This window comes from Aquarana catesbeiana, linkage group LG07, assembly GCF_042186555.1.
Source record: "Aquarana catesbeiana isolate 2022-GZ linkage group LG07, ASM4218655v1, whole genome shotgun sequence".
Lineage (NCBI taxonomy): Eukaryota > Metazoa > Chordata > Amphibia > Anura > Ranidae > Aquarana > Aquarana catesbeiana.
This window is the reverse complement of record NC_133330.1, coordinates 185,994,722-186,010,586: the sequence shown is the minus strand read 5'-3', so window position 1 is coordinate 186,010,586 and position 15,865 is coordinate 185,994,722. Positions and strand designations below refer to the sequence as shown.

Here is a 15,865-nt window from a genome sequence, read left to right as displayed (position 1 = left end):
GCCTAGGGCCTTTTTGATGCAGTATAGTAATTTCTTAAGGAGAGAGAAAAATTAAATGGCGAGGTGTTAACCTAGTGGGGGGGGTTGGCTGCATATCCTTGTAACCTGTTAAGGACTTGTAACATTTATCTTAGGGGGTTCCTCCTCATTAAGAAGACCTATATATTTAGGCCTCTCTTTACCACTCCCTTTCAAAATCTCTAATGGGCCCCCCTATATCAGAGCTGAGCAGTAAGGGGATTCAGAGGGTACTATCCCCTAGATTTACTTTTCCAGTTGATCCCTTCCTTTATATGTCTCCAGACCTCATGAGGGCACCCTCGGACCAGCAAGGTAGGGCAGTGCAGATCATACCAAGAGTACAAGAAATGGTACGTCCTCTGTTTTATAACTGTATCAGCTTTATAATGGGACTTCACCAAGGACCCGAAGCCCGGAGCTTTACACCCCTGTATCTGGGTTATGTACCGTATAAGATCTGTGCCTTAAATGAGCCTTTTATAAAAAGAAAAAAAAAAAAAAAAACACAAAATGTCCTAGCAAAATTTTTCCGGCTCCCTGTCTGTGAATAATTTACCTATATTTTGTCGCCTCTCACAAAATATGCCCACCAGTACCTAGAAGGAAAAATTCAAGGGGCTCAAATCCCACATCACAACGTTCACCTGCTGACTAGCATGGGCCCGTCCCTTATAGAGATTTTAATAAAGCACGTCAAGTCTCGGCAACTCCAGCACACCTGCCTTAGAGAGAGAAAAAAGACTGATCTTACTGAAGGTATTGCGATTCCTCTCCTTTTATGTTTACTTCACTTTAGGATCAGGTAGCACCCATATCTTCAACAAGGAAGGGTCACACTAAAAGATATACCTTAGGGTATCCTGAAGTCCCCAAAAGGTCAAGCATATGCTGTCCCTATATAGTCGACCCTTTACTTAGACCTCCAAAAAAAAAAAAAGAGAAAAAAAAAAGATGTCCTTTATGTTGCAAATTAGTACTTCAACCGTATAATAACATACAAAGGCACTTACCCTCTCTGTATCATACAATCTAGTGCACTTATCTGATGGTTGGCAGTCCCAGCAATACTTGTACCTTCCGGGAGAGAAATTGATGGTGTCGCCCCCACCTCACAGATACACAGACAGTTCACTCTTCAGGTGTGTTATTTGATCTTGTGCCAAGTTCCCCGGGAGCATAAGCTCCCCTTATCAACTGCTTCTCACTGCTCACTGCTGCTCCTTAGCACACTGCAGCTCCTTAATACTCTGTGGCTCCTTAGTAAACTGCGGGTTTGATTCACCTGCTCAGCCTGCAGTCTGGGGGAAGAGGGGGGGGGCAACACAGACGGACCGAAGGAAGGGAGGGGGAGGAAGAGAGGAGGGAGAAGGCACAGCCGCGATCGTACAGGGACCCAAGTCCCGCGGCATGTTCCCGGCGCGGGGGGCTAGTAAGCAGCCACTCTCATCCAGGCGAGAGGCGCCGCTATCAGCGTCACCGCCCCGCCACCAGACACGAGGAGGGAGGGAGGAGAGTTTCAGGAGGCGAGATCCGGCATCCCGGCGCGGTCTCTGAGATCAGCCAAGCGCCCACATCCGACTCCTCCCCTCTGGCCGCACCCCACTAACTTGTAGGTTTAGCTGAACACTGTGAGCAGGACGCACTGCACTGCAACTGTAAATAGTCTAGCTGCCTGACTGTGGTACTAATAGGATCAAAAGAACACCAGCAATTTTCTTCAGGTAGCTGTATATACTGTAACAAGACAAGCCTGCCTGTCAGTAAGAAGATAACAGGAACGGATCTAGCTGAACACTGTGAGCAGGACGCACTGCACTAACTTGTAGGTTTAGCTGAACACTGTGAGGTGGATGCACCCCACTAACTTGTAGGTTTAGCTGAACACTGTGAGCAGGACACAGTGCACTAACTGTAAATAGTCTAGCTACCTGACTGTGGTACTAATAGGATCAAAAAAACTCAGTAATTTTCTTCAGGTAGCTGTATATACTGTAACAAGACAAGCCTGCCTGTCAGTAAGAAGATAACAGGAACGGATCTAGCTGAACACTGTGAGCAGGACGCACTGCACTAACTGTAAATAGTCTAGCTACCTGACTGTGGTACTAATAGGATCAAAAAAACACCAGTAATTTTCTTCAGGTAGCTGTATATACTGTAACAAGACAAGCCTGCCTGTCAGTAAGAAGATAACAGGAACGGATCTAGCTGAAAACTGTGAGCAGGACGCACCCCACTAACTTGTAGGTTTAGCTGAACACTGTGAGCAGGACGCATCCCACTAACTTGTAGGTTTAGCTGAACACTGTGAGGTGGATGCACCACACTAACTTGTAGGTTTAGCTGAACACTGTGAGCAGGACGCACCCCACTAACTTGTAGTTTTAGCTGAACACTGTGATCAGGACGCACCCCACTAACTTGTAGGTTTAGCTGAACACTGTGAGCAGGACACACCCCACTAACTTGTAGGTTTAGCTGAACCCTGTGAGCAGGACGCACCACACTAACTTGTAGGTTTAGCTGAACACTGTGAGCAGGATGCACCCCACTAACTTGTAGGTTTAGCTGAACACTGTGAGCAGGACGCACCGCACTAACTTGTAGGTTTAGCTAAACACTGTGAGCAGGACGCACTGCACTAACTGTAAATAGTCTAGCTGCCTGACTGTGGTACTAATAGGATCAAAAGAACACCAGCAATTTTCTTCACGTAGCTGTATATACTGTAACAAGACAAGCCTGCCTGTCAGTAAGAAGATAACAGGAACGGATCTAGCTGAACACTGTGAGCAGGACGCACCCCACAACACTGTGAGCAGGACGCACCGCACTAACTTGTAGGTTTAGCTGAACACTGTGAGCAGGATGCACCCCACTAACTTGTAGGTTTAGCTGAACACTGTGAGCAGGACGCACCGCACTAACTTGTAGGTTTAGCTAAACACTGTGAGCAGGACGCACTGCACTAACTGTAAATAGTCTAGCTGCCTGACTGTGGTACTAATAGGATCAAAAGAACACCAGCAATTTTCTTCACGTAGCTGTATATACTGTAACAAGACAAGCCTGCCTGTCAGTAAGAAGATAACAGGAACGGATCTAGCTGAACACTGTGAGCAGGACGCACCCCACTAACTTGTAGGTTTAGCTGAACACTGTGAGCAGGACGCACCCCACTAACTTGTAGGTTTAGCTGAACACTGTGAGGTGGATGCACCACACTAACTTGTAGGTTTAGCTGAACACTGTGAGCAGGACGCACCCCACTAACTTGTAGGTTTAGCTGAACACTGTGATCAGGACGCACCCCACTAACTTGTAGGTTTAGCTGAACACTGTGAGCAGGACGCACTGCACTAACTTGTAGGTTTAGCTGAACACTGTGAGCAGGACGCACCCCACTAACTTGTAGGTTTAGCTGAACACTGTGAGCAGGACGCACCCCACTAACTTGTAGTTTTAGCTGAACACTGTGAGCAGGATGCACTGCACTAACTGTAAATAGTCTAGCTGCCTGACTGTGGTACTAATAGGATCAAAAGAACACCAGCAATTTTCTTCACGTAGCTGTATATACTGTAACAAGACAAGCCTGCCTGTCAGTAAGAAGATAACAGGAACGGATCTAGCTGAACACTGTGAGCAGGACGCACTGCACTAACTGTAAATAGTCTAGCTGCCTGACTGTGGTACTAATAGGATCAAAAGAACACCAGTAATTTTCTTCAGGTAGCTGTAAATACTGTAACAAGACAAGCCTGCCTGAATACAGTGTATATATATATATATATATATGCAACACCTGGGATGCATATATATACACAATACACTGTAAGTGCAGCTAACTGACTGACTGTTCTGCCTAATCTATCTAACTCAAATCAAATGTCACTGTCTGTCTCTCTCTCTCTCTCAATGAACGCCGGAACACACACTACACAGGGCCGCCGTGCAGGCGGCCTTATATAGTGTGGGGCGTGTACTAAATCCCCTGAGCCATAATTGGCCAAAGCCTCCTTGGCTTTAGCCAATTACGGCTCTCTGTTCAGGCGGCGCTGTGATTGGCCAAGCATGCGGGTCATAGTGCATGCTTGGCCAATCATCAGCCAGCAATGCACTGCGATGCCGCAGTGAATTATGGGCCGTGACGAATTTGGCGCGAACGGCCCATATCGTTAGCAATTCGGTGAATGGGTGAACAGACGATGTTCGAGTCGAACATGGGTTCGACTCGAACATGAAGCTCATCCCTAACTGTAACCTATGGTATATAATAAAGATTTTAAAACATGACATCTGATTGCTAGTGGTTACTACACTTTTGAGTGGTTGCTCTTTTATTTATTAAAGCGGTTCTAAAGCCTTAAGATTTTTTACTTGAATACATTCTCTGCATTAAACTAAAAAAACTTGTGTCTAGGACCCCCCAAGCCACCTCTTATAAACATCTGAGCACAGTCTCAATCCAGCACTGTGCAGGAGAGCATCAGTTCTCTCTGCTCTCTTCCTCCTCACAGAGCAGACTGATAGCAGTGGGAACCATTGGCTCCTGCTTCTGTCAATCAAATCTTATGGCGAGGGAGCAGGGGGGCAGGGCCCAACTGTCTTTGTCTAAAGACGCAGGCAGCGGGGCTCGGGATCGAGCCTGCATTAGTACACCTATAGAAATCAGCTTCCTATAGTGGGCACTGGCCGAAGGGAAGGAGCCAGGAATGCAGGCGGAGGACCCCAGAAGAAGAGGATCAGGGCTGCTCTGTGAAAAACTATTGCACAAAGCAGGTGAGTATAACATGTTAATTAAAAAAAAAAAATTTGAATAACTTTAAGCCTATTAGCATGCTTAACAGCTATTCAGTTCTCAAGATGTATCACTGTAGATTTTTAACTGTGAGAGTAAAGTAATTATAAACTTATCATCCTATTTCACTCCTCTGATCAGAAATCTGATGCAATGAGTAATTTGATGGTTTATTAAAGTGTTACTAAATAGTAATATGAAAATAGTTCATCTGCCCCCCCCCCCTCCCCCACGGTGCCCACAACTTATAAATCTTCTTTTTACATTCAAATATTGCCACTATATACCTTTTTGGGTGATCTGTATACTACGGTCAGTGATAAATTGCACAGTTTCTCCAGTGCTGAAAGTTCAGGTAGGAAGAGATTTCCACTTCAGCCTGTATACACGCCCACATGTGTGATGCCAATATCATGTGTCCTGGCTACCTCTGAGAACAAGTAATTATTCTCTTCAGCATAAAATAAAATACACAACTGAGCATGTGCAGATTGGCTACTATGCGTGTTAGCTGTCTTTCCCCAGATAGATAGACAGTGCAGGAGGGAAGGATCTGTGCATAAAGAATAAAACAGCCTTTTTACACAATGCAGAGGATTAACCCCTTAAGTTTCACAGTGAGTATACCAAGCATGCTATGCTGCATATACAGACAGATTTTACGGTTGTGGGTTTAGTAACACTTTAGGGACCATAGGGATTGACTGAAGACTGAAAAGTGCAGAATCTGGTGCAGCTGTGCATGATAGCCAATCAGCTTCTAACTTCAGCTTGTTCAATTAAGTTTTAACAAAAAAAAAAAAAAAAAACTGAAAGCAGCTTGGCTTCTATGCAGAGCTGCACTAGACTTTGCACTCTTCAGTTTTAGTAAATCAACTCCACTGTACTTGAAGATTGTTCTTGGAAATACCTTGTCAAAAAAGTTACTTTATATTCATGTTATTTCATGCTGTGTTGTGATTGTAAAATCTCAGACTTATAATAACCTTTTCATTACAGGTCTTAGAATTCGGCTCTTCAATTTTTCACTGAAACTTCTAAGCTGTATGCTGTATATAGTGCGTGTCCTTCTAGATGACCATTCTGGAAATAAAGCATGGTAATGAATATATACGTTAATATGGAGCATTTCCTACAAGGTTATCTGTAATTAAAAGATTACAAGCTGAAAAATTAAATTCTATATACTGGTATTAAAATTGTGTCAATTGGGATAACATGTATTAACCACTTGCCGACCAGCTCATGCATATATACTGCGGCAGGTCGGCTCTCCTGTGCGAACCGACGTGCCTGTACTTCAGTCCGTGAAAGCAGCGTAGCTGCAGAAGCATGCCCATGTGTCCCATGGACTCAATGTCCACCGTCGACCCGCGATTGCGGTGAGGAGAGGCAAAATGGGGAACTGCCTATGTAAACAAGGCAATTCCCTGTTCTGCCAGATGACATGACAGAGATCTACTGTTTCCAGTGATCAGGAACAGTGATCTCTGTCATGTTTCAGTATGCCCATCCCCCCTACAGTTAGAACACACTCAGGGAATACACTTAACTCCTTGATCGCCCCCTAGTGTTACCCCCTCCCTACCAGTGTCATTTTTACATTGATCAGTGCATTTTTATAGCACTGATCAATGTAATAATGTCACTAGTCCCCAAAAAGTGTCATTTGGGGTCAGATTTGTCCACCGCAATGCTGCAGTCCCGCTAAAAATCGCAGATCGCCACCATTACTAGTAAAAACAATTAAAAAAATAAAAGTCCCTAAATCTATCCTGTAGTTTGGAGATGCAATAACTTTTGTGCACACCAATCAATATACGCCTATTGCGATTTTTTTTTACCAAAAATATGTAGAAGAATATATATCAGCCTAAACTGATGAATACATTTTTTTTGGATATTTATTATAGCAGAAAATAAAAAAAAATGTTTTTAAATTATTGGTATTTTTTTGTTTATAGTGCAAAAAATAAAACTGCAGAGGTGATCAAATACAATCAAAAGAAAGCTCTATTTGTGGAAAAAAAGGATTGTTTGTGTTTTGTTTGTTTGTGTACAGCGTCGCACAACCGCGCAATTGTCAGTTAAAGCAACGTAGTGCTGTATCGCACAAAATGGCCTGGTCATTAACGGGGCAAATTCTTTCGGAAGTCGGTTTGAACACACTGGGGTTGATTTACTAAAGGAGCTGAGCAATAAGATAAGGCCATGGTAACTTTAATCAACAAAGAGTAAACAATGGTTTGCCTTATTTACTTACATTCAATACTTTGCAGAAGTAAAGCCTGGCACACACAGGCCAAATGTTAGGAGACATTGGCCAATTAAAGAAAAAACAGCTGACATTAAGCTCGTGTGTATGTCGGTCTGTCCAACAAAAGCTGAAGTTTGGCCGGCTTGAAGCGTATGTAGAGCACAAACATTTTTATGTTATTTTGGACAGAGTGATCATTAGCCAGAATTTCAGTTTATTTTTTACTGTTTGTGTGCCATTGGAAAGATATTACTTTTCTGTCCTGGAGACCCAACAGGACGTGCAAGGAAATCTATACAAAGTTAGGCCAGTTCTCCTATTACTTACTTACTTATTTCCTGTTTTCCACCAAAACAGATTGTACCATTGGAAAATTTACCTTCACCCCCTTTTTTGGAGAGAACTATAAAATGTTGAATTTCCTAACATTTTCTGTCTTTCTGACAATGGCCACCAAGATTTAGAGAGAGTGAATACATCCAGCAGTAACAATAAGGGAAACCTACAGGGGTTCTTACCCTCCACTATTCTATGTAAAAGTAGTTTTTATGTCATGTTATGCAAGCCACATCATTTTTCCTTTTCCAGTTTTAAAATCTTAGCAGCATCCCTAGAAAATGCCATCTGCAGACCTGTTAGTCAACACAACAGCCAACCGAAGAAGGAACTGAAAAAAGCAGAATCTGAGGTTTCCAGCATAAACTAAAAAAAGGCATTGCTGTCAATGGACCCTGGGTGCAAAGCAAGAGATGTAGGGCAAAAACTGTATACTGTATACAGTGGTACAGTAGAAAAATGTATACAGCGGTCCAGTTCTGGGCACCAGTCCTCAGGAAGGATGTACTGGAAATGGAGCGAGTACAAAGAAGGGCAACAAAGCTAATAAAGGGTCTGGAGGATCTTAGTTATGAGGAAAGGTTGCGAGCACTGAACTTATTCTCTCTGGAGAAGAGACGCTTGAGAGGGGATATGATTTCAATTTACAAATACCGGACTGGTGACCCCACAATAGGGATAAAACTTTTTCGCAGAAGAGAGTTTACCAAGACTCGTAGCCACTCATTAAAATTAGAAGAAAAGAGGTTTAACCTTAAACTACGTAGAGGGTTCTTTACTGTAAGAGCGGCAAGGATGTGGAATTCCCTTCCACAGGCGGTGGTCTCAGCGGGAAGCATTGATAGCTTCAAGAAACTATTAGATAAGCACCTGAATGACCACAACATACAGGGATATACAATGCAATACTGACACATAATCACACACATAGGTTGGACTTGATGGACTTGTGTCTTTTTTCAACCTCACCTACTATGTAACTATGTAACTATGTAACTATGTGATGCATAATGCCAAACATGCTGAAAAATAGAATTTGGTTAACATATACGTTGGCACATAATAAACAGAAATAAAATGGACTGTACAGTTTAATATAGTATTACTGTATGTTAAAGCTTTATGAATACAAGCAATTGGCACAGTCATAACCTTTAGCATGTCTTGGGTCGGGTTGGAAATTACTTACGTCTCTATTTGACCTAAGCGAGCATTACTTCAAATTGAACTGAAAAGCATATGAATGAGAAAGAGAGGTCTAATGCAGTATGTGCTTTTAGTGGAATATGTTTCAGGCCATGGCAAACTCATAGCATGCACACAATATTCCTTTTATCTATAAAACCATTGAACTGCTTGCCATTTACTTTTTGGTTTTAGTGGTAAACATACAAGAGCGACCTTTGACTGCTCCATCTGGGTCTTTCATGTGTCACTGTATTTTTGATGATGGAGAAACCTTTGATTAAACTTGTTTCTGATATAATAATAGTTATACAGTGTTGACGGAAGGTATTCAGACCCCTTAAATGTTTCACTTTGTTTTATTGCAACCATTTGCTAAAATCATTTAAGTTCATTTTTTTTCCTCATTAATGTACACACAGCACTCCATATTGACAGAAAAACACAGAATTGTTGACATTTTTGCAGATTTATTAAAAAAGAAAAACTGAAATATCACACATAGTCCTAAGTATTCAGATCCTTTGCTGTGACACTCATATATTTAACTCAGGTGCTGTCCATTTCTTCTGATCATCCTTGAGATGGTTCTACAACTTCATTTGAGTCCAGCTGTGTTTGATTATACTGATTGGACTTGATTAGGAAAGCCACACACCTGTCTATATAAGACCTTACAGCTCACAGTGCATGTCAGTGCAAATGAGAATCATGAGGTCAAAGGAACTGCCTGAAGAGCTCAGAGACAGAATTGTGGAAAGGCACAGATCTAGCAATGGTTACAAAAAAAAAATTCTGCTGCACTTAATGTTCCTAAGAGCGCAGTGGCCTCCATAATCCTTAAATGGAAGATGTTTGGGATGACCAGAACCCTTCCTGAAGCTGGCCAACCAGCCAAACTGAGCTATCGGGGGAGAAGAGCCTTGGTGAGAGAGGTAAAGAAGAACCCAAAGATCACTGTGACTGAGCTCCAGAGATGCAGTCAAGAGATGGGAGAAAGTTGTAGAAAGTCAACCATCACTGCAGCCCTCCACCAGTCGGGGCTTTATGGCAGAGTGGCCCGACGGAAGCCTCTCCACAGTGCAAGACACACGAAAGCCCGCATGGAGTTTGCTAAAAAACACCTGAAGGACTCCAAGATGGTGAGAAATAAGATTCTCTGGTCTGATGAGACCAAGATAGAACTTTTTGGCCTTAATTCTAAGCTGCATGTGTGGAGAAAACCAGGCACTGCTCATCACCTGTCCAATACAGTCCCAACAGTGAAGCATGGTGGTGGCAGCATCATGCTGTGGGGGTGTTTTTCAGCTGCAGGGACAGGACGACTGGTTGAAATTGAGGGAAAGATGAATGCGGCCAAGTACAGGGATATCCTGGACGAAAACCTTATCCAGGGTGCTCAGGATCTCAGACTCTGCCGAAGGTTTAAAGGAGTGGCTTCACAACAACTCCGTGACTGTTCTTGAATGGCCCAGCCAGAGCCCTAACTTAAACCCAATTGAGCATCTCTGGAGAGACCTAAAAATGGCTGTCCACCAACGTTTACCATCCAACCTGACAGAACTGGAGAGGATCTGCAAGGAGGAATGGCTGAGGATCCCCAAATCCAGGTGTAAAAAACTTGTTGCATCTTTCCCAAAAAGACTCATGGCTGTATTAGATCAAAAGGGTGCTTCTACTAAATACTGAGCAAAGGGTCTAAATACTTAGGACCATGTGATATTTCAGTTTTTCTTTTTTAATAAATCTGTAAAAATGTCAACAATTCTGTGTTTTTCTGTCAATATGGGGTGCTGTATGTACATTAATGAGGAAAAAAATGAACTTAAATGATTTTAGCAAATGGCTGCAATATAACAAAGAGTGAAAAATTTAAGGGGGTCTGAATACTTTCCGCCCCCACTGTATATGTCTCAGCAAAGCAGGAAACATTTTACAGAGCTGCATTGGTATGGGGTATGGCATCCACATAAATTTGCAAATGCATATAACTAAGACCTTTGTTTTTATTATTATTTAAGGAGTATTTTTTTTCCTTACGCCCCCTTTGCTGGCTGGCAAAACTAAACGCTGTGAAATTTTTGTATTTTTAATAATTTCACAGTTTGTTTTTCTTTAGGTGAAGCAATGAAGCATTGCGAATCCCTACATTATATATTTCTTTTACTTCAGGACTATATAAATGTAACTGCATATTTATTAGTTGGCACCCATTCAACAAATAAACCTGTCTCCCCTAAAATATTTGGACAATGTACAATACTACAGGCAGGCAAATGGGGACGTGGTGTGATGTGAGCGTCTGACGGGGGGGAGGGGCCCAAAGGTGGCGCCGGAGTGGAGGACGGGGGCGTGCGGAGCAGAGCGGATCGGCGTCCTGGAGGCTAGCGGCGTGCCGAGATACCGCAGCCGCCTCTCGCCTCGTGTGTCCGGGAGGAAGCGGCTGGCGTCCCTGGCTCCACTAGCAACGGAGGGAGGAACGGATCGACTGGCAGGGGGCAGGCTGCAAAACGTGAGTTGGAGGCAGCCTTGCGCCCTGTGTGTGTGAGAGGACGTGGCCGGTATCCTGGACACATCCAGCGGAGGAATTGGATCCCCTGTGTGGAGAGCCTGGCACGGACACAGACAGAGCCAGGTTCCTCATGAGATTAAGCCTATGAATAGAGCTATCCCCCCCTCACTCAAACCCGCATTGGACTCTGAGATGCACAGACTACCTGGTAACAACTATATAGAGCATTACAATATAGGAAGTTGGTGAGTTTAAAGTACAGATGAAGCCATCTTACCCAGGTACGATTATATTGATATGAGGAACTGTTTATTTACTGCTTGACCTACTAATTTATAAAGGATCTACCGGAGGGGGAGGAGGTGAATAAAGTGGAGGGTTACAGGAGAGACTGCCTATCTAAACCTGCACATCTAACTTGGCAACTAGCAGCTTAACCCCTAAAGAATCGTCAGGAAGAGGCATTGGTGGGAAGAGGGAGAGAAGCGCATAACCAAGGCCATAGGCCCAGTAAGGTGCAGCTGGGTGCTAAGCCCCCAAAGAGACGGAACTGTTCCTTTTTTTTTTTTTTTTTTTCGTAGGTCAACGATTTTAGGGTTATAGAAAGGGTTATAGAAAGGGTGCAAGATCGGGCGAGGCGGTTATAGAAAGGGTGCAAGATCGGGCGAGGCGGTTATGTTTTTTTCCACCCTGGGTCTGGCTGTATTGTAAGCATCTCCGGCTGAAGTATGAGAGGGCGCAATCAGAAGACAGCTGAACCTAAGACTCCTGGAGAGAGCCTCAATACAAGTACAATACAAATGTATCTCAAGGAAGTAAGTGCCAAAAGCCCTACTGCTGACATGAAGCAAGCAGGAACGAAAGACAAAAAGGGGGACAGGGGGAGAAGCTAAGCGAAGAGATGGAGCAAGAGGGTGCTGGAGTCTCGAGCGACCTAGATGAGACAAGAAATACTGTATCCCCTTTAAGTAAAGCCGAGCTGATAGAGATGTTTACGAAAATGGAAAATGTCATCAAAACAGAAATTTCAAGCGTGCGCTCAGATATGAGTCATCTCTTACGTAGAGTGGAAGAAATGGAAGAAACAGTGGACTCACAGGCGAAAGAAATTCAGAATTTAAAAGAGTAAATGAAGAAAATGCAATATGACAATCGTGCATTGTTATATAAATTAGAAGAGCAGGAAAATCAAAGCAGAAGACAAAACCTGCGTGTAAGAGACCTGCCTGAATAACAAAACGAGGATTTAAGAAAGAAGATGCAGAGACTCTTTAATCCGGTCTTGGGAAAAAAAGAAGATGAGATCCTGAGGATTGAAAGGGTCCATAGGATCAGGAAACCCCCAAATATGAGGCAAGACATCCCAAGAGATATAATTGTCAAGTTCCACTCCTACAAAGACAAAGAGAAGATATGGACTAATCTGAGAGGGGGCCCCCCCCTCAGCTATGACAACAAAGAGTTAAAAATGTTCGCAGATCTATCAGCAGGAACTTTAGCAAGGAGAAGGCAGTTAAAACCCCTGTTGGATCAATTAAAAAGGTCAAATCTGAAGTACAGCTGGGGGTTTCCAACATCCCTCTCAGTGACAAAAGAAGGCAGAACATTTAAAATGAGGTATCCGGAGGAAATGTGGGACTTTTGCGAAAACTTGGGCATTACCCCACCAGATGACAATAGAGTAAAAGGGTTATTCCCGCGCTAACAGGTAAAAAATTATAATAAAAATACTACGGAAAAGCTGCATACACCGAGAGGTGCAAACCAAACCTTAAAAGATCATATATATATTCAGTGGTGCTGCGCTAATCCTGGACACCCTTAATAGGAGCCTTAGGGTGATAGTGAGTGACTATAAAACTATAAAGCGCCAAAAAATGTCGGCAATAATCATACAAAATCCCACTCATAAATAAACAATAGTGGTGGCTAAAAACAAATCAATGTGAGAATAAATAAACTATAAATTCATTCATAAATAGTGCCTTAAATCATTAATCCATGACTGTAACCATGTGCAAACAAACAGATTATCTTTTTTAAGTGTAAACAATCATCACATCATAACACAAAATCTATGTGACTAAAATGAAGTGGCACAGGGAATAGCACGTAAAGTGACAAAGTGCAAGATGAAAAAAAAAAAAAAAAAAAAAAAAAAAAAATTAATATACAACAATAAATAAATGTGAACCAGTGCAAAGTTCAGGGATAGTCCGGAACTATAGCAAGCAATGATAATAAATAATGTGACTTGGATAATTTAGCATGCACCAGATGTGACAAAAAAGTTCTTTATAAATAGTAATGGTAGCGTCCTGGCATGCAACAGTCGCTCCGTGGTGTTTGATGTAAATCACACGGTGCTCAGCTTCGTGTAAGACCACTCATGTAAAAGATGGCCCCTTACCTTAAGGTAATAGGGCAAGCACATCTAACCAAGATCTTTACAGGGGTCCTCCTTGACGCAGTGCAGTAAGTGCATATGACCAAAAATCTTATGGGGGGTCCTCCTAGGATGCAGAGACCTATCCTCGCGGTCCTAATTTCAGGGGGGTGGTTCCCTCGGTAATACAGGGGGATAAAAAACACACGGGGAGCCCCAATAGCGTAATACTATTTAAACCAGTAGCTTTATTAGGTAAAACATGGGTACTCACATAAAAACAAACAGTCTTGTTCCTATCTCCAACGAGCGGCGGGCTCGTGACACTATCACAGCATGTAAAGCCTGTCCCGTCCTTACGCGTGACGTCACAACACGTGACTTCATCATGATATAAATAAAAAGTGGGCTCAAGTAGGAATATAGCGGATGAATTTAAAAAGTATTACAAAGAATTATATTCTATTAAACATATGGTCCCAGGAGCAGTTAATAAAGAGGAGAAGATGGAGGAATTCTTAAAGGAGGCAGAGGTAGTAAGGATATCTGAAGAGGAGAGAGATCTCCTCGACAGACCAATAGAAGAGGCAGAAATTCTTGAGGCCCTTAAGAGCAGTCCCAAGGGGAAGAGCCCTGGCCCCGACGGTTTCACCTCATTATACCTGGTAAAATTCAAACAAATATTAATACCAAGACTAAGAAATTTTTGGAATAAACTGGGCCCAGACTGTAAAATGGGAGGGGAGGCATTACTGGCAGCCATAACTTTAATCCACAAAGAAGGTAAAAACAGGGAGTTATGTTCGAGCTATAGACCCATCTCCCTGTTAAATGCCGATGTAAAGTTATTTGCAAAAGTCCTGGCAGGGAGACTAAGAAACAAAATGACCACCCTGGTGCACCCAGACCAGGTAAGGTTTGTGCCTGGAAGGCAGAGCAGGGACAACGGAGTAAGGTCTGTGCTCTTGATAGAGTCCACCAAGCATGACGGGCCCCCAGTTCTATTCCTGTCATTGGACGCAGAAAAAGCATTTGACAGGGTAGACTGGGGGTGGATGTTCAAAACTTTGGAAACAATGGGGTTGGGCCAGAGATTCATCTCTTGGGTGAAAATATTATATTCCGGCCCAACAGCATATGTGAAAATTAATGGAATGACCTCTGGGCTTTTCCGGATGGAAAATGGTACGAGGCAGGGGTGCCCTCTGTCCCCCCTCCTGTTTGTCCTTACACTAGAACCCTTGTTGTCATCCATCCGTAGAGACCTAGACTGCAGTGGGGTGAAAATAGGATCGGAGGAACACAAATTAGCGGCCTTTGCAGATGATGTGCTTTTTTATATTACAAACCCTAGGATAACGATCCCGAACATCTTGAAAAACCTGAAAAAATTTGGGGAGGTCTCAAACTTTAAAATCAATCCTGGGAAGACTGAGGTGCTCAACCTGAATATAAGAATAGAGGAGGAGGAGACCCTAGCGGGGAGTTTCCCCTTCCCTTGGAGGAAAAAGATCAGATATCTGGGGTTGAGCTATCAAATAACTTGAAGGAATTGTATCTAAACAACTATATCCCCCTGTTAGATGAAATTAGACGAGAGGTAGGAAGACTTTCCTATCGCCCCCTGTCATGGTTTGGACGCATAAATGCGGTAAAAATGGTTATCCTGGCTAAAATTCTATATAAGTTCCAAATGTTGCATATCCCCCTCCCCCAGGTGTATTTTAGGGCTTTAAAAGGCTTAATACGGAGGTTTGTCTGGGGTGGCAAAAAGCCCCAAATTGCTAGTACGGTCCTGTGTAGGAGGAAAGAGAATGGAGGACTGGCGTTGCCTGATTTCTACAAATACTATAAAGCGGTGGTACTGACACGAGTTATAGAATGGACAAAGGGGGGTTCAGAAAGGAGGTGGGTAAATATAGAGCACAGTATGAGTAATAAGGATTTAAAGCACATAATATGGAACCCACCTAAATACAGAGTACTTAACACAGGGATGTCGACACTAACACTTAATGCTTTGAAGGTGTGGGATCAGGCCCATTTACAAAATAAGTGGACATATAGCTCACCTTTGATATCACTTAAAGAAAATAATTTTTTTGCACCAGGTAAGAAGGAGGTGGGAGGGAATTGGATTAAAAGGGATAGTTTACTTTTAAGGGACGTAATTAGAGAGGGGAAAATATGCACTTATTTAGAATTAAAAAAGAAGCCTGAGGATCTGACCATCGACCCTTGGAGGTACCTGCAGCTCTCTACATTTATTGGGAAATTGCCAAAACCCCTTAGGGGCTTAGAAGAATATAGGCCACTTGAGCAGCTCTGTGAGAGGGAGTGTCAGAGGGGGATGGTATCACAAATTTA

General features: G+C 42.9%; 1 protein-coding gene across 3 annotated transcripts in view; it reads left to right on the top strand.

Annotated features, from left to right (window-relative positions):
* Window positions 1–15,865, top strand: part of LOC141103379 (potassium channel subfamily T member 2) — a 2,416,326-nt gene that overhangs the window by 719,995 nt on the left and 1,680,466 nt on the right. For all 3 annotated transcript variants that reach the window (XM_073592891.1, XM_073592890.1, XM_073592889.1), the window contains exon 3: window positions 5,822–5,921. In XM_073592891.1, coding sequence (XP_073448992.1) covers window positions 5,822–5,921 — 100 coding nt within the window. The remainder of the gene's footprint in view (window positions 1–5,821; window positions 5,922–15,865) is intronic.